Source organism: Sardina pilchardus, chromosome 12, assembly GCF_963854185.1.
Source record: "Sardina pilchardus chromosome 12, fSarPil1.1, whole genome shotgun sequence".
NCBI classification, from domain to species: domain Eukaryota; kingdom Metazoa; phylum Chordata; class Actinopteri; order Clupeiformes; family Clupeidae; genus Sardina; species Sardina pilchardus.
Window position 1 is genome coordinate 1,842,443 of NC_085005.1, and position 25,911 is coordinate 1,868,353.

At 40.1% G+C, this 25,911-nt stretch overlaps 1 protein-coding gene across 6 annotated transcripts in view; it reads right to left on the reverse strand.

Annotated features, from left to right (window-relative positions):
• Nucleotides 1-25,911, reverse strand: part of enah (ENAH actin regulator) — a 140,454-nt gene that overhangs the window by 85,215 nt on the left and 29,328 nt on the right. For all 6 annotated transcript variants that reach the window (XM_062550522.1, XM_062550519.1, XM_062550521.1 and 3 more), the window contains one exon: nt 7,465-7,630. In XM_062550522.1, the coding sequence (XP_062406506.1) occupies nt 7,465-7,630 (166 nt within the window). The remainder of the gene's footprint in view (nt 1-7,464; nt 7,631-25,911) is intronic.

Consider the following 25,911-nt stretch of genomic DNA (forward strand, 5'->3'; position numbering starts at 1 on the left):
ATACACAGAGCCCCTTTAGGGAGAGCCGGTTCACTCCCTATTAACTCCATTGTAACTGCATTTTACCTGCAGTTCACCTGCAGTTCCTGTTGCAGTTCCACTAGGGGCGATCACGAGCAAATGCAAAACAATGGGGGTCTATGGGGCTACACAGCTAAATTATTTCTTCTGTTTGATTCTTCCTCTTTTACTATGACTTGCCTACTTGTGTTGGCGCCACCAACTGTACAGGAGTACGTAATTGCAAAGATTGCACTTAGGTGGAGCTTGACCTGCGCTGCGCAATGGATTATGGGATATCTGAGGGCAAAAAAGATGCAACGAAGTTCCCGTCTAGTGAGAGCGCTTGACTTTCGGACAGTTTATTCTGACATAACTTCCGGAAAATGCACGCTGCCCAGCGTGTGTACTTATTATTCAACACACAACCAGTATGCTTAGAAGCTGAGACTAGAGTATAAACTTTTAAAAAATTAAAAGCCTTGGAAGATCTACGGAACGGTGTCTCAAACAAGTTTGTATGTTAAACGGTTCAAGATTAATTAAAGCAACACCATGGAAGTTTTGCTCTGGGGGTCCCCCTACAGAGGAAACAGTCATTTCTTCTACTTATGTCATAAAATATGAGTCGATTTGCATTATAGCCTGAGGCAAGACGCTTTCACCAGAAAAGTAAATAAACAAACATGACTCAGTCATTAGGCTAGTTAGCCCAAAATATTATTTTGTCTGTCTAATTGTGATTTACTTGCAAGAATGTAGACTAGCCCCTACCAAATGTGTACGCGTCGTTAAGACATAGGCTTAGGCTACTTCTGACTGTTTTTTGTCCTAAAAGAGGCTTCATAATAAATCGCTACTTGAACTTGAACAGGCTGTACAAAGTTTACACTTGTATCATAACACTTTCGGTTTCGTTGCTGCTTCGGCCATCAACATGTTTTACTGTCTATGCACACACGCTAGTTTGGGCTCTCACTGAATTTTAGGAAGTGGTGGAGGAAGTGTATGCTGTAAAGCAGTCGAATTTTGTAGTTCTTTTTGTGCTCGGGTTCCCACCCGAAACCCAAAGTTCCGTAGTGCCAGTAAAAGCGATACAAACACTGCCAGGCTATGACAGACGTGTCATTTTTTTTTTAATTATTATTTTCATTAGTAATTCTGCATGCACAATAGGCCTACACACGGCTCAAAGTTATACATAAGAAATCCATGTACAATATTACAGGTGCAATAAACATTCAGAACAAACAAAAAAAGGAAAAACACACAAATACATACTAGGGCTTGGAAAGTAAATCAGATTCTGTTACTCTGTTCCAGAGCTGCATAGCATTCTTAGAATTCATAACTTTCAGGGCTTATGAGTAAGAAAGGAAATGATTGTGAAACCCACTAAAGGTAGGATTCACTTTTAAGTATCTACATTTATGTATGAAAAATTTACACAGGATGACAATTACATTGACCAGGAGATCGTCATTTTCATTGATCATAGAGAGTCCATATATAATGCCCTTTGAGTCAAAGCTACCTAACATACAACATTTAGGATGGAGCCAGTTATGAAGATCAAGCCACAAAGACTCAACATGGATATAGTGGACAAACAGGTGTTCAACAGTTTCTAGCTCATCACAAAACACACAATTATCAGTCTCTATCCCAAAGCGCCTTTGGATAAAATCGTTGGAAGGGTATATACCATTCAAAGTTTTAAAATGCAACTCTTTGGCTTTAGGAAATATTGGATACTTCAAGTATTTGGTTCGCAAGACCTGTATACGATACTTTGTGAAAAAAATTGAAATGGAATTTCTATAGGTTAACACAGGATAAGACGTGTCATTCAACCTATTGTAAATAGATGTACCATCACAAGGGTTTCGCCACTAGTTGGCAGACATCCAGAGCTTCGATTCAAGCCCAAATTCGATTTAAAAAGTTTACTCGCGAGAAACAAAAGAAGATGCATTTCCAAGGGGGCAGGCATATTCCCGGAAGTAGAAACACGAAATGAGCTGATGATCAACGCTCTGCTTACTCCCATGGACGGCCATAGATTGCAGATTTTTTTGCAATCCCATAACTTCATGTAACATGTGCCATTCGTCGCCCTTATAGCTTCTGTATATTCTATATAGAGTATCGAAGGCAAAACTAATTCACGTCTTCCCCGTATATAACGTCGGTTTCCCGTAAAGAAGTATAGTTAGCATGTCGGTTGGAGGGAAGCTAACGTTCGACAGGAGATTCCCCGTAATGTTTGGATAAGAAGATCAGTTCAGCCTGCACGAAAACCATGACGGAAAGTCGTTTGCAAGATCAGTGAAAATGCATGTTGCCTACGGTAGCCTACTGTTTGATAGGGTAAAACATTACCTAGAGGCAAGTAAACCTAATAATAATATTAAAAACAAACGTTAATAATGGATTAACAGTTGTTCGGAAAATCCCATCTATCAGACGGGTTACAGCAATGTACAGGATGGCTAACGTCACAAAATGAGTACGAGTCTGCGCAGTACGATGGAAAGTAAATGGATTTTTGTTTCAGCCCCCTCCCATTGAGAACAACGGAGTCTGTTTGTCCATTTATTTTATGAAGTCTTGGGTGTCATTCACCTACTCTGATTTTGAAGGAGAATATCTGCCTTTTGGAGATTAAGAACGGTCGTCCATTGGCAGTGACAGTCAAGATGCGTCTGTGAATGGAGGTGAATCTTGCATACGTCAGTGTCTACCTGCAGCAATGTTGGCCAGAGGGTTCAAATAAGCATGGTGTGCTTGGTGCCAGTGATAATCATGATGATGGTGTCTAATTGACGTGGTACAGACAGCAGGGCTAGCAAAAATAGGGCTCTGGAGAACTACAAAGTCACCCGCGATAGGAACTGATTTTACCAGGCTACTTTATTTAACCTTTATTTAACCAGGTTAGAATCCCATTGAGATTAAAAACCTCTTTTACAAGGTTCATTACTTCATTGTATAGTAAGGGATTGTGGTAATACTAATAGTTTACTATTTACATGAGACTGTGGTCCTGTTCGTTTGTTATGTCTGAGAAATTACAAAAAAAGTAAAACTGCTCAAATGTGTTCAACAACCAGTATGAAAGGTGCATAATTTGACGTTATTGCCAACCTGTGACGTCATAATATGCAAATTAGATTAGTACATTTACCACATTCAGAAACTTTAGTTCATACTCAATGATTTTAACATTTACAGTAGGACTTTATCTCTGACCACTTTCAAGCCATGGCCTTTTAAAATGTTTATGCAAAAATAAAAAAAAACCTGGGCGGTTAGAGGGTTAAATGCACAAAAAGGTAAAAATAGGTAAAGAAATGAAATTCTGAGGAATAACTAGTGTATGAAAATGCAATATATATTATGTAAAATCTACAACATTTAAACAGACAATGTAGGATAAAGACCAAGCAGATCCTCGTTGACCCCAGTCATCCCAGCCACAGCCTTTTCACCCTCCTGCCCTCATACTCTTCCTCATATCGAAATCAACCGCATACCGCCTGAGGGTTTTTCAATGAATTCATCTTTTCTTATTTATTGATGTATTTTTCTCTCTCTCCATACATCACATCCACACATCACATTACTCCTCACCATCACATTATCATCATCCCACCCAACCAACACACAACATACCCCCCACATACACAAGTACACCCTACTCCTCCACACACCCCATTGATAAATTGTAGGCTAACATGAGTTTTAGTTCATTTCACTATAAGAAAAAAGAAAAAGTTAACATTAAAAAGTTTGTTTTGATGCACTGGTGATAGCCAGCCTAATCTCTAACTTCCTATGATCGCAATGTTCATTTCATGTCTAGCGTAGCCATGGGATACTAGGGATGGGATAGAACAAAGAAGTTCGCTAACATATTGATGGGGACAATTTTTTGTCAAGTCAAAATATTGATGGGGATTGGGGAATCAATATTTTGACTTGACAAAAAATTGTCCCCATCAATATTTTAGCAGCCTCCTTTGGACAGCAAAAGAAACACCGTCATTTGATTGGCTAAAACCGAAGGGGGTAACTGACACACAAAAGAGAGCATATAGGCTACTTCGCTCTGTGAAGGCACTGATAGACAAGCGAGTGTGTGTGTCGACGACAACTGTAAATTAGCAGGGCTTTCTGCCTATAAAAAACGGATTAAAACATTTTAATATTCCCTTTGCCCTTCAGTATGAACATTTTTGTCTCTTTTTGTGCTTTGTAGATCAGCTTTGCCACCTAAGAGGAGAAAGGACATACAAAGCTTTTTCATTATAACTTACTGCAAGTCAAATTATCATTATAAGACACTTATCTCCAATAATCCAAGATCGAGTTTGTAGGCTTTTAAGCATTAATTTCAACAAATGACATAGAAAATATAAAGAATTTTATACACATATCCTTATACACAACAATGCTACCAAGTTAGCTTAAAACGGTGAGACTCAAGCAAGTCTCACTGCCTTAAAGGTGCTCAAGTCTAAGCGGTGTTACAGGGTTTCTAAGATGAAACATTTTTTTGTCACATATACAGCAACCATCCGCTAGCTGCCTGTGCCCTGAATACAATGTACTGTATAAAACGCAGTCACTGTGGACAGCCAAGGCTCCAAAAACAACCGGGTCCAGCCTGGACCATAAAAACATAAACTGTTTGCACAGGAGGGAGGCACTCAATTAGACTTGCACACCAATGTAGTTTAATGACATGAAAGGTAAGTCTAGTTTTTATATAGCTCACAGGTGAGATGTGAGATGTCAATTAAGTAAGGGATAATCAACGACGCGCCGTGCGTTTATAGGAAAATAATGCACGTTCGAAGTGGTAATAAGGACCCGACGCCGCAGGCGGAGGGGACTTTACACTTCGATAAGTGCATTATTTTCCTATAAACGCACAGGGCGCGGAGTTGATTATCCCGCTTATACCACTGCTACTATCATTTTCGTTTATATTGCCGCTGTCTTAGATACAACATTGCTGTTTTTACCGTTACATTCACATTGGCGAATTAATATTCAAGTGTAATAAGCCCAAAAGAAGGGAACTACTTCATAGCCGTGCGGTATATAGAAAAATAATGCACGTTCCAAATAGTGCATCACAATAGGAAATTTGACCAAGCAGTGGTATAATTGTAAATAATAATTTTCTGTTGTTTCATTTCAATGTCTAATAATAATTAAGTATTAATTAATAATGTTAATGATGAGTAAAAGGTGACCATTAACACAAAAGAAAAACATGAATAGTCCTGGGAACAGTTCAAGTACTATCCTGGAAATCCAGAGTTCTCGGGAAAGCACAATTTGAGTTGTGTCTGCAAGATACTTTAGCAATGAGCAATGATACACATTACGTTTTGCACCAATATCGGAGCAACCAATCAAATCAGCGTAGGCGGGACAAAGGCGAGCTGAACTAATGACGACAGTGCTACACCTGTGTGAAGTTGGCACCCCATACAGTGCCCTCCAAAAGTATTGGAACACATGCTTAAAGTCAAATATAAAATTATCTTTTGGAAATTGATCTTAATGCTTTAAATGAAACAATGAGGAAATATTCAACCTCAATTTTGAAAATATGTTGAAAATATGAATGAAAGTGTTTTGATTAGTTTGTGCATTGTTTGTGCACGATTGTGTAGGCAAAATAAACGTTTGTGCACAAAACGATTGATATTAAAGGTATACTATGCAACGTTTTTCAGTTAATCAATTCATTTCATACTGTTATATATGATTAAATGAGTCAATACCGGTCAAACAATGTTTTTTTCGGCCGCCGCCCTTTTTTTCGGCCCCACGCTAAAGCTCGGGGGAAGCTCTGGGGAAGCTCTGCAGAGAAATATGCAAGCATAAAACGAGAGAAAACGAAAAGCGAAAGCGAAACCGGCGTTGCAATCGCCAATCCTGCATAGTTTACCTTTAAACTTCAACTTGTTTCGTGACCTGGGGTCACCCAGCACCCCATCAACATCCAAATGACTCCAAAATAGTTGGAATCATTTGTATTTCTTTTGTGCACGATTGTGCAGATGAAAAACATTTGTGCACTATTGTTTTTTATGTTATTTGCTGGCGTATTACATCATCAATACACTATTAACATGATGTATTAAAGGTCCTATAGAATGGATGAATTGAGTATTGCACTGTGTTCTCTGATGTTAAAATAGTATATATTCAACTTTGATTTAAAAAAATAAGCTCAATTGCAAGTTTACAAGACTAATTAAAACCATATATTTAGGCTGGGTATTGAAATGGTATGTTTGACTAAATGGCGCCCTCTTTGGCAACCCCAATTGAACTTCAATGGCTTTGCGAGGTCTGACATCACAAGCAAGCAGTTTTTTTTTGTGTCTATTTCTAAGTTCAAGATTTCCATATGAAGGAGGGCACAACCATGTCTCATGTTCATGATAGCTCTTTGTTTATGCACAACCTCTCATAATTCATGAAAACCAAGAAAAAAATTATTTCCATTCTAGGTCACCTTTAAGTATTAGCAATAATGTACACCGGGCACGTAATTGACGTGTTCTGTTCTGCGAAGACTGGTCTATTTCTTTTATGCTCATACCGCTATCAGGTCTGGTATAGATACTTTCATTATTTATAGTTGAAGCAAAATGCTGCAGCATTCATGTCGCAAATGGAACACTTCAGTTATGCGCCCGGTGTAGCCCCCCCTGTAAATCTACAGAAATACAGCAGTTTCCATCTGATCCAACAAGGTCTTTAAAATGGTTCTTTAGATTAAGACATATGGGAGCACTTAATCCTTTAGTCCATCAAAAACATTCAAATTCAAAAGCAAAATATTTGAAGACAGTTATGTCACATGAAAGGAAGAGTCTGATCCATTGTAATCTTCAAAATGATGACAAATACATGCCTCTGAGAGGAGTAAATGTGTAACATTGCATAAAATGGAGATACTTATGACTTAATCCTTAAGTACCATTCTGGCTACCACAGACATTAATTACTTTATCTTGGTTTGTGTTCAAGATTCTTTGGTTCAGTTATAGAATGGCATTTCATTTATGCTAATCAACTGGATGAAATCAAAATCTTAAATCCACATTTGGGCTCTCAAATGGAGTAAACATTTATTGTAGAGAGTATTAATACTCTTGTACAATGACAATAAAGTTGAATCTAATCTAATGGGGGTATAAATTTATAATGGAGGGACGGACCATAACAGAATTAATGAAAGAGGGATTTCAACATAAAAAAAAACATGTACTGTCATATTATCAGGTTTAAGTAACTGATAACACAATGTACTAATAAAAAATAACACTATGTACTAATATGGAATATGTAACATGGATGCTTTTCAAGAAACATATCTGGGTGTAGAGATAGTTGGCTGATAATCAGTCCTGTCCCAATTCATCTCCTACTCACCTGATGGTCCTGTATTTTGCGGCCTACCACACGGAAGGCATTGTTTCCCGTGTGGTGGTAGATGTGAACTCTGCTGAAGCCTGTGGAACCACCAGCAGGAACCCACTTCTTATTGGCATCGTCATACACCATGACAGCGGCTCTTGCCTGACAGATACTTTGCTCGCTGTGAAGGAACATTGGAAGAACCAACATGAGCGGGTAGAACACTGTGAATTTATTTTATTTTTTTCATCCAGAGTATTTGGGAATACCTCTGTTGTTTCAGCTGGAAAACGGGAAAGAATTTATGAGTGGCAGTACATTATAAATATACTGCACATGGAACCAAAGAAATGGCCTTATGTGTCATTCATTGTTTACACTTGATTGGATTCAAATTTAGTTTAGGGCTAATCTCTGCAGAATAAAACAAAATCTTGGATTATTCACTCTGATTAGGCAGTCAGAATCCATTAGCATTTAACATACAACAATGCTTCCTTGTAAAATGCGGCATTTAGAGAAGGCCAGATAGATTGAATCCAAGGGTTTGCAGCTGCTACTGTTACTTCTGCTTTTACTATTGTCAGTTCAAAACATGCCTATCCCTGTAGAAAATGTGTAGCCAAATGACATGCCTGCATTAAAGAATGCTAGTAGAATGTCATTCCAGCATATAATCAACATGCAATAAGCATAATTTAAGCATTACTGCATTTGGCATAATTTACAGATCAAAATGACATAGGCCTAATGGTAGCAGATGTTTTGAGTTCAAGCTATGCTTAGCCTAAGTTAAGAACTTAATGATAGAGAAGATAAACACCATTTTGTGGAATGATTCATTGTCACATACATTTTGCATTAGTGTGACTTTCCAAAAATAGTCTCTGACTGATGTTACACTCTGCAACTGTGTCTGTCACTGAATTGGTAATCTCTGAATGCTTGTCATGTGTCTGCATTCTAAAACCATCCTTTCGATCAGCAAAAGGTGAAGCAAATAGGCAAACTTCATCAGTATAGCAAAGGCTAATGTGAATTAGAGCCCGACTGATATGGGATTTTGAAAGTCGATATCGATATTTCAGTATTGTATCGGACAATGGTCATTTATAACCAACAACAAAATGTAAAAATGCTCTCCCATGACAACGTTTGAAGTACAGTGTGATTGGGAGGTGGGGGGGGGTACTGTAAATAGATCGGTGCCAGGGGAGCCAGAAGGTAATTGATGTAACCATTTACAAAGCACAAGACAGTGACTTTTTTTGGCCACCAAGGACAGTGTGAGTGAAGTGACAGTATTGGCGAATGAGTCAACAGGAGATAAACAGTCTCAGCAAACAGAACTGTACTTGAAGCGCCATGTTGGTTTGACCTACAGTGCCTATAGTCATCATACCTTTTTGAAATAGTTCCTTTTTTTGTCTCACAGCCTGAAATCAAAACCCATTTTTAAAAAAGTATTTTCCAGCTTTATTTACAAATTTAGCTGTACAACATCAAAATAATGAAAAAAAAGTCAACAATTCTGAAAATTAATAAAAAAAAATAAAACTAGAGTAACAGGGTTGGAAAAGTCATCATTCCCTGACTTAATACTTTGTAGAGCTTCCTGAGAGCCCTGACTTGAATCCTATAGAAAATCTGTGGATTGACTTGAAGAGAGCAGCCCATCGCCATTCCCTACAGAATTTGACTGAATTTGAGCAATTTTGCATGGAAGATTGGGCAAATATTCCCCAATCTAGGTGTGCAAAGCTATAATAGAGACATACAGATGGTACGGGTTGAGAATGCACCTTCTCCCGCGGGACTCCCGAAGAGATCCCGCAGGCTGTCAAGCCGATTTTTTTCGAGGCTAAGGCAATGTACCCAAACAACCACCAGGTGGCAGAAAGTTTCAACCCACATGCATTTAATGATGAAGACCGCATATCCGTCAATAGTCGACTCCTTAATCTCATTTAATCATTAAAATGAAGGTGATGACTGGCGAAATGAATCAAACGACGTTTCAATAAACCATTGTTGAAATTAATGAAAATGGTTATAGAAAATCTCCTACAGCCTAACGCCGACACAGCTGATTCTTTGATTGATTCTAAGCTGTTTTGATGTAGGGGATGGGTAAACTGGCGCGCTACAAACATGCTACCAATCAAATGTAATATTAGTAGTATTAGCCTACTTAGACACTTTAGTCATAGGCAACGTTGCCATGTTAATTTGGGCTAGAAGTGCTTGCTTGTGGTGGCGCTCCTGTCCGCTGCTTCTGCCGAATTGTGTTTGGCAAATTTGTCAACAATCAGCTTAAATGTCAAATCATATTTATTTCTCTTTGTCGCCATGGTATTGGGGGAAACGAGATGGTCAGTCCTCGTATTTTTGCTTCACGTTTCGTTATAAGAAATATAAAAGTAGGTAATAGTCTTCTTCCGTATTGAACAGATACGGGACGCTCTTTGTTCCGTTTTTTAAGGAACTACTCAATGCACACACACTACAATGAACACACTAAGAAAACACTAAACATATAGCCTACAACCTAATGACACTTTAATGCAGCGTTTCTCAAACTATGGGCCACGAAACGTGGAGACTGCTGCTGGTCCGCGAGACATGGAGTGAAATTAGGTCCGGTGCTTCATCTGATAATTTGCTGCGCAATTGACCAAGCAACCGCGGACCGACCGAAAAAGAAAGCAAACGTTGCTTGAAACGTTGGAGGAAATGCTTGCTAATTTGATGTGTTTGAACATAGAGCCATACAATTAGGTGTGTCTGTTATTATGAGAATTTATTGTTTTTACAAAGTGCCATTATCATAACCATATTCTCTTAAAACATAGCCTAGGCTATATATTTGAAAACGAGTTGATTAAAGGTTTCTAATGGTGTTTCTATAATATGATAAAAGCAGATATTGAGATGTGTGTTTGGAACAGTTTTTCAAATCCCCCGGGGGGTATTTAGACTCCAGGGTGTTAAGCACTCATTCACAACTGTCCCATCGCTAAATGCTCTCTTGTGTTGCGTGATCACACAAGTATACCTGTCGTAGTGTGCTTTTAATTTGATAGGCCTAATTATTATCTCCGCCAAGGAGGTTGTTTTCATCGGGGCTCAGTGTGAAAGGAACAGGTCAACCCCGCGACTAGGGGTGTGTGACTGATGACTTATTTGGCAAGGCTATCATTAGGCTTACTATGCATGGCTGTAGGCAGCTATGAGGCCACTGAGATCTGGACCGCATCGGTTTTGAGAGCTGGAAATACATGTGTTTGCTAAATATCGGTATGCCATGGTAGACAAAAACACTAAAATAAAACAATAGCCTAAATAACTGTAGTGCGTAATGGACACGGCTCTATCCTAAATAATTTTGGAGGTTCGCCATTTGGTATCATCTCCCTCAACAATGGAATTCTCTTCTCTGATTGGCTGATGGGGTGGCCATTAACTTCGTATAACCTGCTACCTTTGAAGTAGTTCCCGTATCACACTTGAATATTAATTCGCCAAACTCGTTGCGAAGTTTAAATGAACTGTCACGTTGCATCCAAGCTGAAATACAGACGTGCAGAACCGTAGTAACATTGTAGCATATGACGGAGGTGGATTGTAGCTAGTTGGATGCCATGTAGGCTATAAAAGTAGCGATCTTTCAAAGTTAAAGTTAATCAGAATCCTGGGATATGCCCGCTTGACAACAGGAGAGATAGAACTAACGACTGGCTTTTGGCCGTAGCAACCAGCCATTTAGATCTAACGACTGGCTTTTGGCCATAGCAACCATCCATTTAGAACTAGTAACGGCAGTTTTGTCCTGCAAGTAGAAAGTTGATATGTGGCGGAAAGTAGTCCCACAGTCAAGACAGTTTTAGCGATGTTAATGGACGCAACAGTGGAATAAAACTATGTTCTAAATATACAGGTTATGAATACAAACGGGAGATAAGCGGGATAACGGCCTTTGAGGTCGACCGGTTCGATGGAAATAATGGCTAGGTGGAGGTCTAGAACTCCGGCGACGTGCGAAGCACGGAGACGGAGTTACCTCCGCCGTGGCCACCTATGGCCACCTAGCGCGCAACTGCATCACGCAGTGAGCTGAAGGACCGACACTTCCTTGTTAGCACAAAGCTTTGTAACAACCACCCCTCAAAGTTCATTGTCCATAAGTCCGACAGTCCAAAACGATAACGAGATCTCACAGAAACGAAAAACAAGTTTGTTGAGTAGCCTAGTCCTTCCAATAATCTCAGCTTTTGCGTTTGTAGATAAAAGGCATCCTGTCCTGCTGTATTCCAATGAGAAAAAATCATCCACAAGGTAAGGGTCAAGGTAATGTAGCCTGCAGGAATCTATAACGCACTAAACTTTGTTAAGCCGGCTCCATACATAACAATAGCTGCCGCGCGCTCTCCCCGCACCTCCATCTAAACTAAGGGCATACCCATTAATTTGTGCCCAAAACGAATGAATGGGTTGGGAGCGTCGCCTGGCTGTGTCGGCAGACTGCAATACAAACGGTCTCGAGGGGTTAAATAGCGCACGTTACTTGAATTTTAAACCAGCTCTTCTCTTACAAGTAGCCTATATCTTATAGCCATACTTTAATAATCAGATGTTATGCTCATTTTTGTAGGCTACACCTCACCGGCAAGCACTCACGCAAATGCTGGTTTTGCACATCCCAACCATCTCCCCTCTCCTCTGGTGTCCCCCAAGGCCCGGTACTTGGCCCAATCCGGTTTATCATCCATCTCCTCCCCCTTGGTCATATCTTCCATAGATTGAACATCCACTTCCACTGTTATGCAGATGATACCCAGCACTACCTTTATTACAAACCCACCTCCTCTTCTTGACTGTTTCAGGACATTGGAAGAGAACCAGGTTTTGATGTCTTGTAAACTCAACAGTGATAAAACCAAGGTTCTCCTCTTTGGTTCCTAATCCATTCACGAACACTCACAAAGTTTCACCATCCCCATTGATAACTCCTGTTTGCCTCTCCCCACAGGTTAAGAGTCTGGGTGTCGTCCTTGACAATACTCTCTCATTCCAAACCCACATCAATAACATTACTCAGTCAGCCTATTACCATCAACGCAACATCAACCGTCTCCACCCATCCCTTACTCCAAACGTCACTCCACTCCGCTAGTCCACACCCTGGTCACATCCCATCTGGACTATTGCAACTCCCTTCTCTTTGGTCTTCCCCACAAGTGCATCCAGAAACTCCAACTGGTTCAGAACTACGCCGCCCGCATCATCACCAGGATCCGATCCATCAATCACATCACACTTGAGTCATTCCGTATGAAATCTGACAAAATCCAGGAAAATGCTTGCAGCAGCAACCATCTTCTTCAAAGTTTGTCTACACAATGTTTAGGTTCCATAACTAAAACCTGTAACATATTTTTGTTCAATTCCATGCAGAACACATTAGGTATTAGTAAAAAAAGTGTATGGCCAATTCATTTTGGGCTGTACCATGAAGGGAAAACTAGTTATACCACCCAAACCGTATATTGTCTGAAAGCAAAGAGCAGCGTTGGAGTAAAAAAAAAGGAACTAGAACTCTGAGAGCACAGACCTCCGCCAAGCAAAAATATAACCGCCTCCTGGATCCAGGCGGTGATCCGGATCACTCCTAAAATGTAACACTTCCAGGTCTGAGGCCTTTCAGACACTCTGAGGCAGTTTGCTACAACTTAAGATTTTTTCGTTTTTTGTCTAACTGAAAACATCCATGCAAAAGTGACACATATGGTTATAATCTAGGAGTCCTCAGCAATAAGAAAATCAGAGTGAAGTGAATGTAAACTGTCATGCCCGGCTTTGCCGTGCTGTGGTGCGGCCCTTTGTCTGTGTGTCTTATGGCTGCTGTCTGTCTGTCCCAGACCCACAGGTGGAGCTGTTACCTGGCGGTGCAGCTTGATTGATGGCTACCAGGCCTGTTAAAAGAGGCCTTCCTGTCTGCTTGCGTGTTCTCTCTCTTGTCCCGGCCGTCCGTTTGCGCGGCTGGCTAGCATCGCTCCGCACATACACTTTTGCTTACGCTACACTCCATTCTACTGATGAACACTACACATTTGGTTAACCATTACACTTACTGATTCTCCTTTATTTATGTAATAAACATTCATTGTTAAATATAGTAATCTGTGTGGTCTCCCTTCATGTCGTTACCGCTGTAAAGTGTAAACACAACCTTACAAAATCCTATTTTCAAAGGTCTTCAAACTGTATAAAAAAACACACTATGAATATATCGAAAACTTTAGAAGTCTGCATCTTGTAAACATAAGTACTGGTTACATAAAAGTGAAAAAAATATTTTTCAGAAATATTTGGTGGTTTCACTACTAATTGGAAAAACGTCCAATTAAGTTTGATTTCTTCACAACCAAGATCTTTCAGGTGAATACAATTTAGATGGGTGGGTCACACCTATAACTGTCCCCTCCCCACTGTCACTGGTAACTGTCAATGGGCCATCTGTCTTGAAAAGAGGCCAAAACACAGGAAATCCAGATCAGATAAAAACACTTTTCTTTGGATAAATCTTCTAAAAGGAATGTGTCCGACATGTCCGTCACTAAACCAAAGGGGTAACACTTTACATTACAGATCAGTAATAAGTGGGTAATGTTATGGTAATATGCAATTTCATGGTAATAATATTTTTAAACCACATATTACAAATAATTAATGTGTAATTTCTAGACAATTACTGTGTAATTGCCATACAACAACAATGCAAATAACTTGGGTAAAATAAAATGGTAATAACGGCTGTAAATATGTACTTACCAAAGCAATACATATTTAGGATTTACTTATTGTGACATAATATTTCTGCAATTATACCAACATTATGGTGCCATGAAGGACTAAATTACATAGTAACTTCTACGTGTTACAGTATGGCACAATTACACAGTGGTCAACGTTTTTGTGGTAGTTAGTTTGATGGTAAAGTGTGACCTGTTATCTGTTATTATGATGAAATAAATAAGGTAATTTCACAATAACTATATGGTATCAGGGCTGTAAAATACTGCTTTGTCTTTTCGAAAGGATTTTAACAACTCCCCACCGTACAGAAAACCTTTCGGAAAGACAAAACAGTATTTTACAGCCCTGTGAAATTACCTCATTTATTTTCATCATAACAACAGATAACAGGTCACATATTATGTCACAATAAGTACATCCTATTATGGCCTGTACGGACTACACAACTTTTTTGTCTTTCACGATTATCTTTTACGATTGACCATGTCAGACTAGGCGATCAAAATCATGCAGTGTCGTGGCCGCAAGAGTGGCCACATTACAAGATCATTTATCGTAGCCTTCTCGTCGTGTGTCGTCACAGTATCAGTGTCAACACGGGAGTCGTAGGAGATTCCCCAAAAAATCAAACATGCTAGACTTTTGGTCGTAACGTCTTAGAATGTCGCAGACAATAAATCGCGGGTCGTTGAACATGTCAGATTACAAGACGCTTCCTCCTTCGAACGTCGTTCCCGACTTCCCGTCGGACCCGACAATGGAAATTTGTCGGCCACGACACAATCGTGGCAAAATCGGGCTGAAATCGTGTAGTCTGCACAGGCCATTACATGACCTGACATTCTAATCATAAATACAGGCATTCTTGTTTACGTTCTAAGCATAGAAACAGGCATGACAGGACGATTGCCGATTTAAAAATCTGATTGACAGTTACAGTTAGGAATTCTTAAGTTAAGATAAGATAGGAGGTCTGAGATGAGATAGGACACAGCCATGAGTTTAGGAACTGCTTCTGTAATAGGAAGATAGGATTTCTCCTATCTTTGAAACTTAACTTAAGTTAGGACAAGCACTTAGGATATTTTTCTGTAATACGGCCCCTGATACCATAAAATCCTAAATATCTATTGCTTCAGTAAGTACATATTTACAGCAGTTATTACCATTTTATTTTACCCTTAAACCCAAGTTATTTGCATTGTTGTTGTATGGTAATTGCACAGTAATTGTCTAGAAATTACACATTAATTATTTGTAATATGTGGTTTAAAAATATTATTACCATTAAATTGCATACATATTACCATAACATTACCCACTTATTACCGATTCTGTAATGTAAAGTGTTACCACAAAAGGTAGCCTATGCATGGGCTATGTATTATCCACATTATTCAGATGCAGTTACCAATGCTAAACTATTGCATGTTTGCTAATATAAGGCCAATTCAAACCCAAGATTCACGATGAGACGAGCTACAACCTTTCCTTTACGGTCTATAGCTACAACCTTCTGAAACATATAGAAACCCCGTCAATTCGTTGCAACATTCTTTCTAAAAGACGATGGTTTCCATAACAACCGCCAGATCAACTAGCAGTAGCAGACTGCTGGCGTGTAAGCTAGCGAACAAAGTCACCATGTTTAGCTAATGTCAAACAGTCCAAAATATTATGTTTGTGTTTTTGCTGCACTGATTGAACAAATACCATTGATCTCCGTGATTACCCTATTTGGATTGAATGAGTTACGTCTCGCCATAAAAGCTGAGGTAAAAACATTACCTTTTTTATCTCATAAACTCAAAACGGAATGTAACAGAGGAGACTATGGCAATGCAGTAGCCTACAGCGCCCTCCACAATTATTGCCACCCCTGGTTAACTCATTCACTGCCTTTGACGTCTTTAAACGTCAATTTAGACACATACGTTGACTGCCATTGACGTCTTTAGACGTCAATTGCCTTTTTCAATGGGGAGGGCTCCTGGGTGGGCTTGGGAACGATCTGGCAGAGTTTCAGGCTTGTAAACAGACTGTACTAGCAATCCCAACCGCTAGATGGCAGCAGTGCCATTTGGATGATTAGTATCTGCCTATAGTGCACATGCAGACAGCATGCAACAAGCAAAGACACTGAAGATCGACCACAGTGGATCTAGTTTGCACGCGATGCAGGGAATAAATATGCTTACTTCTTACATCAAGGATGGAAAACACGTGAACAGTATGATCCATTTACATTGGATATTGCTATATAGACTAACAACAACTTTGCTAGTGCTAGCTTGCTAAGTCTACCGTCCTGTTCAGAGTCTTTAGCGACCATCAGAGTCCCTAGCAACCTTGACGAGACTGACGAGATAACAGTGCAATCGTGGTAGACATACTCCTGAATCGCTAACGTTAAAAAGTTGATTTTCACAAAAAGATTGTTTTCTCCATGTTTTGGTCAAAAACAGGTGTTTTTAGCAAAACTAACCCATGTTCTACTGACGATTACTAACGAACGGAAAACGATAGAAACAAACCGTTTTTTCCTGGTGAAAGAAGAGAGTCTACTCTTTCATTTGGTACCTTCGGTGTTTACATAGTCATAAAGCTCACCGTTCGGTGGATCTTGGAAAAACAGTCAAAATGCTGTAAAACGTCTGGCAGTATGGAGCGCTCTGCACTGAAAATCGCTGGCAGCCAATGAGTTAAGATGTGTTAAAAGCCTTAAAATAAATAAATGTTTTATTGTAGAAGCATACTCTCACACTGAAAATTGTAGAACAATTTAACCTTTAACTCAAGTGAATTTTAAGGTGGGAAAAAAAATCCCTGACTGAGAAATGATTATTCTTCATAAAATCACCTGTTCCACAATTATTGGCACCCCTAACAATTCCTAGGAAATAAATGTAATTAAGGAGTATGTAGGAACATTTAATTGGTAATTCTTAACATCCTGTTTCCCTGGGCTATAAATATGACGTGACACAGAGGCCATTTCTCTTCAACATGGGAAAGACAAAGGAACACACTGTTCAAGTAAGGCAGATGTGTGTCGACCTTCACAAGTAAGGCAATGGCTACAAGAAAATAGCCACTCGCACACCTGCCCATATCTATGGTCAGAGGAATCGTTAAGAAGTTTAAAACAACTGGAACAGTGGTAAACAAGCCTGGAAGAGGACGCAAGTTTATTTTGCCACCACGCACAGTGAGGAGGATGGTAAGAGAAAATCTCCAAAACTCACTGTTACAGAATTGCATCAAATGGTTGCATCTTGGGGTCACAAAGTCTCCAAAACAACCATCAGGCGCTATCTACATGCCAACAAGTTGTTTGGGAGGCATGCACGGAAAAAAACCTTTCTCACTCAAAATCATAAGCACAAGCGTCTAAAGCGGTACTGGGCCTTTAACTGGGACTGTGTGCTTTGGTCAGATGAGACAAAGTTAGAGCTTTTTGGCAACAAACACTCTAAGTCTGGCGAAACAAAAAGATGAGTATGCAGAACAGCACCTCATGCCCACTGTGAAGTATGGGGAGGATCGGTGATGCTGTGGGCCTGTTTCTCTTCCAAAGGGCCTGGGAACCTTGTTAGGGTGCATGGCATCATGAATGCTTTGAAATACCAGGACATTTTAAATCAAAATCTAGTGGCCTCTGCCCGAAAGCTGAAGATGGGTCGTCACTGGGTTTTTCAGCAAGATAATGACCCTAAACAATTGGCCATGTCTACACAGATATGGTTCACCAGACACCGTATCAAGCTCCTACCATGGCCATCTCAGTTCCCAGACCTCAACCCCATTGGAAACCTGTGGGGTGAGCTGAAGAGGAGAGTGCAGAGGAGAGAACCCAGGTCGTTGGATGATTTGGAGATTTTGCGCGAAGAGGAATGGTCGAAGATCCCTCTTTCTGTTTTCTCTAATCTTGTGAAACATTATAAGACAAGATTAGGTGTTGTTTTATTAGCAAAAGGGGGTTGTACAAAACATTAACATCAGGGGTGCCAATAATTGTGGCACACATGATTTGATGTAAAAAAAATATTTCTTAATGTGGGATTTTTTTCCTTCTAAATAAATGCACCTGTATTAAAGGTTGGATTTTACGCTTTTTTTCCATTGTGGTCCTATATTATTTGGAAAAAAAAAAAAAATTACTAGAAGCTAAAGAAGACATCTTAACCAGGGGTGCAAATATTTATGGAGGGCACTGTATGTTTACTTATGGTTGGTAGCTGATCAATAGTTATGGTTACAGTTATTTAGCAGACGCTATAATATAAAGCTAGTCTCCTTAGGCTTTCTCAGTGAGTAAACAATTAGCCATGTGGCCAGTGAAATCGGGCGTGTTCTTACCATTCAAAAGCCAATGACACCTTCAATTGCCCGTGATCTTAGCATCTAAATCAGGGGTCGGCAATTAAGTTTGGCCTCGGGCCAGATATTTTCCGAGCCATTACATAGCGGGCCACAAGTTCACAACCAAAACAATGGCTAATTTAATTAATTAATATCGGAGGAGGTAAAAATGATAGGTGCTCTTGAAATGACAGAGCAGAGACATTCAAGCAGGCTGATGTAGGTTAAATTTGTCGACTGGTCATTGGGGGCGCTATTATATGCCTGTGTCTTTAAAAAATAATAATAAAAAACACCAGAAAAACATTTCCACGCGTTGCTGTTAGCTGTCAAAAAATGGCACTATGAAAAAATCTGAAGAGAAAAGTTAACAGCGAAAACAGGATCTTTAATGATGAATGGACAGAGAACTATGCCTTCATCCTCCCTAATTGTATTAATGCAAAGCCCACATGCCTGATCTGTAACAACTAATGAGGGTTTCTCTGCATGCAAAGAGTACAAGACGGCACCACGAAAGTAAGCATGCTAATTTAAAGGTTGCGTTCCTAAATAACACGCACGCTATTAATGTTTGAAACTCGTGTTTTAGGCCTACTTTTCACAGTTCTATGTGCGTAAATTGCCTGTTTGATGTCAGGCCTGTTTAAAAGAAGTCGTGTTTTAATTATCACCATAAGCCTATGTCCGTTGTTTGAATGACAACATGTGTTTTAGGGACTAGCTTGGAATTTGAGAACCAGCGCTGTCCACTGACTTCATTTGATTTTGCATGTTGTGCGTTCACGCTGCACCTCGCTGCGTGCTTCACTCGTATTCAGATGAAACAAATATCTAAGCATTTAGATTGATTGAAAATCTTCTGTTCTGGAAAGTTACGTTTCAAAATAAAGAGCATGTTTGAGATTGGCAGTCCGATTTTTAAAAAGTTTTTTTTTTTAATTATTATTCTCTGGTTCAAAAGATCTCACGGGCCAGATGTTTTTTGCTTGCGGGCCGCATCTGGCCCGCGGGCCGCCTATTGCCGACCACTGATCTAAATGGTGATAGGCGTGTCTCTGTCCAAAGAAATCCTGCCTGAACTACAGAAAATGCTTGGATTTCTTTTTATTCTCCTTACAAATCGCCATCAATAGTAATAATAATAACAAATATAGCCGCAAGCGGCGATGGCGGGCCCGAGCACCTGCGGTGCGGAGACCTGTGACATTTCGGAATCTAACAAAGCAACATGTGCGTGTTGGTGGGCATGTGCTTGAGCAACACACATGCCCACCAAATTTGGTCAATTTTCCTGAATGTACGTGTCAACCACAAAAGACAACACGCTAGGTGGCGCTATAGAGTCTCTAAGCCACACCCTAGGCCAGAGCTCTAAATCTGACTATCGATAGCAATAACGCACAAGCCAACCAAATGTGGTTCATTTTCGTGAATGTGTGTGTCAACCACAACAGACAATGCGCTAGGTGGCGCTATACAGTCCCTAAGACACCCTTGGCCAGAGCGCTGTCTCTGAATAGCTATAGCAATAACACATGCCCACCAAATTTGGTTCATTTTCGTGAATGTACGTGTCAACCACAACAGACAATGCGCTAGGTGGCGCTATAGAGTCCCTACGCCACACCCTAGGCCAAAGCTCTGTCTCTGACTAGCCATAGCAATAACACACAAGTCCACCAAATTTGGTTCATTTTCGTGAATGTTTGTGTCAACCACAACAGATAACATGCTGCTAGGTGGCGCTATAGAGTCCCGAAGCCACACCTTAGGCCAGAGCTCTGTCTCTGACTAGCAGAAGCAATTCCACATGTAGCTGCCAAATTACATCCAATTCATAACCTTTTTTCTGCCTATAGCACCAACTTCCTGTTTCTTAATAAAACGCCATAATTCAAACCTTCGCCATTTCAATATACTTCAAAAATTCAAAAATCTGGTCGCAATTCCTCTCGGGCAACCCCTCAAGATCATTTTAGTACTTATATGACATGATTTCGATGTGTTTCAAAATACATGATTTCGAAGTGTTTCAAAATACATGATGTGCAAAAATCATAATCATAATCATAACTCAAATTCTTGTAAGATTCACTATGTAGTTTAAATGTGAAAGTTGTTCAGATTATCATAACACACATGTCCACCAAATTTGGTTCATTTTCGTGCATGCACGTGTCAACCACAACAGACAGCGCGGTAGGTGGCGCTATAGAGTCCCTGAGCCACACCCGAGGCCAGAGCTCTGTCTGAGTAGCGACCGTAATTCCAAATGTAGCTGCCAAATTACAAGAGTTTTGGAGCATGCCAAATTGGTGAAAAAAGCCGCACGGGCAAAGAGGAAGAAAGAATAATAATAATCTGAGCAAAAACAATAGGGCCTTGCACCTACGGTGCGGCCGCTGGTGCTCGGGCCCTAATAATCTGAGCAAAAACAATAGGGCCTTGCACCTATGGTGCAGCCGCTGCTACAGCGGCCGCACCTCGGTGCTCGGGCCCTAATAATAATAATAATAATAATAATAATCTGAGCAAAAACAATAGGGCCTTGCACCTACGGTGCAGCCGCTGCTTCAGCGGCCGCACCTCGGTGCTCGGACCCTAAATATATATTTGTAAACTAGAAGATCTAAGCTTTCTCGTGGTGCCACTTACATGGTTCTAGGATAAAAACTCGCAAGCATCGCGAGCAAGCAGTCAGGACGACACTCGGGCACAGTCAAGCCGCTACGACCAGAAAACCGCTACACCATTCTGATGGATGATGAGCTCCCTCCGTCTTGTGACAACACTCAATCAGTTTTCCGAACTTATGTTGTTCAACATCACTAGCTGTCAAGATGACTGATGCTTAAGTCAGTAAGTTCCTTAATACTTTAGACTATAAAGAATATGTCTGATCATTATTGTGTCTTCTTTCAGTATCACACAAATGCCTTAAATATTCATTCCAAAACTGCAATTAAATCATGGTCCCTGGACACTAGAGCAGAGCAGAAGTTCATAGCTGTAGCAGACTCCATACATTTGAATATTTTCAAATATTCTCTTGACCAAATGGTGGAGGCCTTCAATAGTCAACTAGGTGCCCTGCTCGACACAATGACTCATTTGAAGACAAAAAAAAAGGCCCTGTAGCAAAGAAAAACTTTTCACCGTGCCATTCTAAAAGGAAAAAAACTACAATAAACCTTTTTGGAGTGAGAGAAGGATCCACTTCTCTAAGGTAATTGCTGAAAACAATGGAAACTTCAGGATGGTATTCTCCATCATTGATAGGCCACTACATCAAACACCCTTTGACATAGGCCCAATCCCCAAGTCCGGACTCACAGACTCGCGTGATCTTGCAAAATTCGTAAGGGCTGTCCCAATGTTGACTTTCAACGAGCGTGAGGGTTTGAGTACACACTCACTGTGCCCTTTCTGTGAGTCTGCATCGGTGCAGACTTCACCTAAGGGAATTTCCCACAGTTCAAAGTATTGTGACGTTCACTGCGGAGACCAGAGGAAAATCTGGAAATTACAATGGTAAACAACAGTGCGACACATGTGCATGGTGCAAATGTCAGGAACGTCTTCGTTATTTGTGCTTGTTACAAGGTACATGTGATCTCATGAAGTGCTGTCCTAATCCCAAATACCTATCTGAGCCCATGTGGCCTCACACACTCATTCACTTAGCACTTAGCACCTGAGATCAATTAAGTCTGTGAAATCTTTAGTCCTTAGTCCTCAGGGCTCAATTTGGGATTCAGCCACACTCAGTCAGGCATCTCTAAGATGCCAAAAATGTGCAGGCTTCTTCAAAAACAAAGTAACTTCTATAGGGAACCTAAGTCACCGCCCCTTCCGGTCGGTCCACTGGACCTAAGATCGGAAAAAAATGAATGAGAGTCTATGGAGAAATATAAGGGTGTTTTCACACTTGGTCCCTTTCAGCCATCTAAACGAACTCAGATCGATGACTCAGCATTTTTTGCGCATATGTGAACACTCCAACCGTACCCAGACCCCTTTAAAACGAACCGAACTGAGACTACCTCGGGAGGTGGTCTGAGTGCGGTTCGCTAAAAAGTCTGCGGTAAAGTTTGCCTAATCCAGGCATTGTGAACACAAAGCGCACCGGGTTCCCATTCGCCTTTTTGCACCGTGGTTTAACCTTCTCCGTTTGCCGTAGCTTGGTCACGTGACCGTCGCAGCCGGGACTCAGGATTCAGTCAAAGATTCTTCATTACTATCAAGATACTGCAACACAATTCGTTACTATGGGAGCAAAACGGGACAGTAGTCACTAAATAAACTCTCTCTCTCTTAACATGATAAGAGATAAACATAATTGTGTTCACAGTATTACTGTCTAAAATCATGCATGATTCCAATGAATCATAGACACGGACTGAATAATTTAATTAGTCTGTGAACTGAGCTAGCTAGCTAGCAAACGCCAGCTTAAAAAGCTATGTAAGTGAATGGCAACCATAACAAAACAGCTATGCGCTGCCAGGTCACTATAGTTGAAAGACTCCGCTTAAACTATACCGTTGCAAGTTCATTGGAGTATAAACGACCCACTTTAACTTATGTCACTGATGTTATTCAGGTAGTTGTCACTTCAAAGAAATTACACTGCTCCGTTTAAAATGTTACCTTACGTAGACTTATAATAGAACGTGGAAATGGTCGAACGTTGGGGCCTCTCGCTCCGCTTTAACCCTCTCTGATTCAGTGCAGTAGGGGTCTGAGAGCTCTAGAGGACCTGGTGTGAACAGAAAGAGGACTGAGGCCCCAACAAAGCTTAACTGGACCAGGAAGAGAACCCAGTCCTCTTTCTCATAAACTCACAGTGTGAACACAAAAATAACTGAGTTATTTTTCTGTTGGTCGACTTTTTGGTCCACTTAAAGAGGACTGAGTTTGGTTCTTTTAAAGGGGACCAGGTGTGAAAACACCCCAAATTATTTTCTGGTCCCGATCGTCTTGTGCCATGAATTACAAATATGATGTTTGTCAATTTTAAAGACAAATTTTCATGTAAAGACATTTGCAGTTCATTTCGTAACTAGTGAATTACAACATTGTGAAATATCTTAATTCCAACGACTACAACACATCAGTCGCGTTAGTGACGTTAGCCCACTTCACAGGCAGTCAGCCACAGCCACCGGCACCAGCAACAGCAGTCTGAACTTCCCCCCTTGCCGGTGAAAATACCATGAGTGAGAGCATTAAACACTCCAAATAAGTTGTATTCGTCCATAGACTGTACATAAACTACAGTAAAGTGACATGCTAGTTAGCGGTTACATCTTGCTGCCAACTATAACAGCTTACTAACTAGCATAACAGCTTACTAACTAGCGAGCCGCTCGTTTAATGTTGGTGACGTACATCGTTTGAGACGAGACATGTAGTCCACATGGGTGGATTCGCACAAAACGAACATAACTTTTAAAGTCTATTGAAAAACAGTACTTTATTTACATGAAAAATTATCTTTTAAATTCACACACATTATATGTGAAATGCACATTCCGATTCGAACGGGAGCAAAAAATTATTATCTCTCCATTGACTCCCATTTTTTTTCGCGATTTAGGTCCAATAGCCCGGAAGTAGAGGCGCGTCACTTAGGTTCCCTATAAGGATGGCCATTGGTAACACAGGTAATGTTTTATAGTGCACCCAAAAACAGCCCCTCATAATTCTGATTTTTTTTTTAACACTACTACGTAATCTGATCTCAGCAAAATTGTACCTCAGACCAGCTCTTGATCCAGTCACTACTAGATTCCTAGATGTGTTTTTGTTAAAAAATATTTATTTATTTATGAAATTTTACTTTTTCTCAAAATAAATTTGCTTCCCTTCAAGGGAAATCAACAACAGATTATTTTTTACAGGTCTAGCCAACTTTAGCAGGGGGTGCCAATAATTCTGGAGGTATCTGCTTCTGTTAGGAAACATCACACGTCAGCCTAATGTAAACTTCCACAGATATGCAGATATATTTCCGTGGTGCAAACAAATCAAGATGGCTTTTGCTCCCTTCTTGCATGCTTAGCCTCCATTAATCAGTGGATAGTAAAAGTCACAAGCCTAGATGTCATCTTAGATAAGAGAGTTAAGCTTCAAGCCTCATGTAAAAGTAGTGCAGGGCGGTATGACCAAAAATGTATATCAAAGTATTTTTCAGTATTTACGGTTATATGATTCACGGTATATAATGGCATTTTTTTTCATGCATAAGCAGGTATTCAATGCATTTTCTACTGGTTGAGACTGAAATTACTGTAGTAGATTGACTTGGGTCTATTTTACAGTCATGATGAGTGAATATTGTAGAATAATTCCACACTAGTAGTAATGCAAGTTTACATGGCCCCAGAAAATGATGCTGTTTACAAAGAATAGCCACTCCCAATGAAGTGAGGAATAGGAATGACAGAAAGACACTTGCAGTCAAAATACAGAAGTTCTGTGCAAACACACAGAATGTATCTTTCATAAAACCAATACAAAAAGTAGTGCAGCTTGCAATAACTATATTTTACTTCAAGTTCAAGCCCAAGTACATTACACAGTCTTCAAGTAAATCTAAAAAGGAAATATAAAACAAGTGTGACTTAGTGAAGAGACTATTTGCACTAATATGGGCTTTGATTACTTTTCACCATTGAAAATGAAACCTTTGCTAATATGCTTATTATTCTGTTAAATAGGCCTATCAGAAACATGCCGTATTGTTATTGTGTGGTTTACATAACGTTAGCTTATGTTAGGCTAATGTGAACAGAATTCATGTGGATGTCTTGTTAGCCTACCATGAGCTTCGGTTCAGTTCACTAGGCAAAACGTTAACAAAAAAGTTTGTTTTGGTGCATTGATGACAGTCAGGATCATCTCATGCTAGCCATCTAGTGTTGTTCTGTTCATGTCTGGTAAGATGAATGATAACATCATTAAGCTTTACTATGTTCAGTGGGTCGTTAACTAACGGCAACACCTAGTAGAATTTTCGTGCCAGAAAATCCCTTGCTAACTGCAATCCCAATGCTAACTGCATTCAATGCATAGCCTACTTTGACTAAGGAAACCATTAAGGTATTCTGTACAACACAGTTAAATTAATCCCAACTGGCCTCAGCGCACTGCTGTAGGTTACAGCTTATGTACAGTACTGTACGGTCTACAATACTGTTTAGAAATGTAACATTGAAAAGGGTCCCATTTAAAACAGTGTCGCACGGTGCAGCTTTCCGAACGTTGCGTGATCAAATA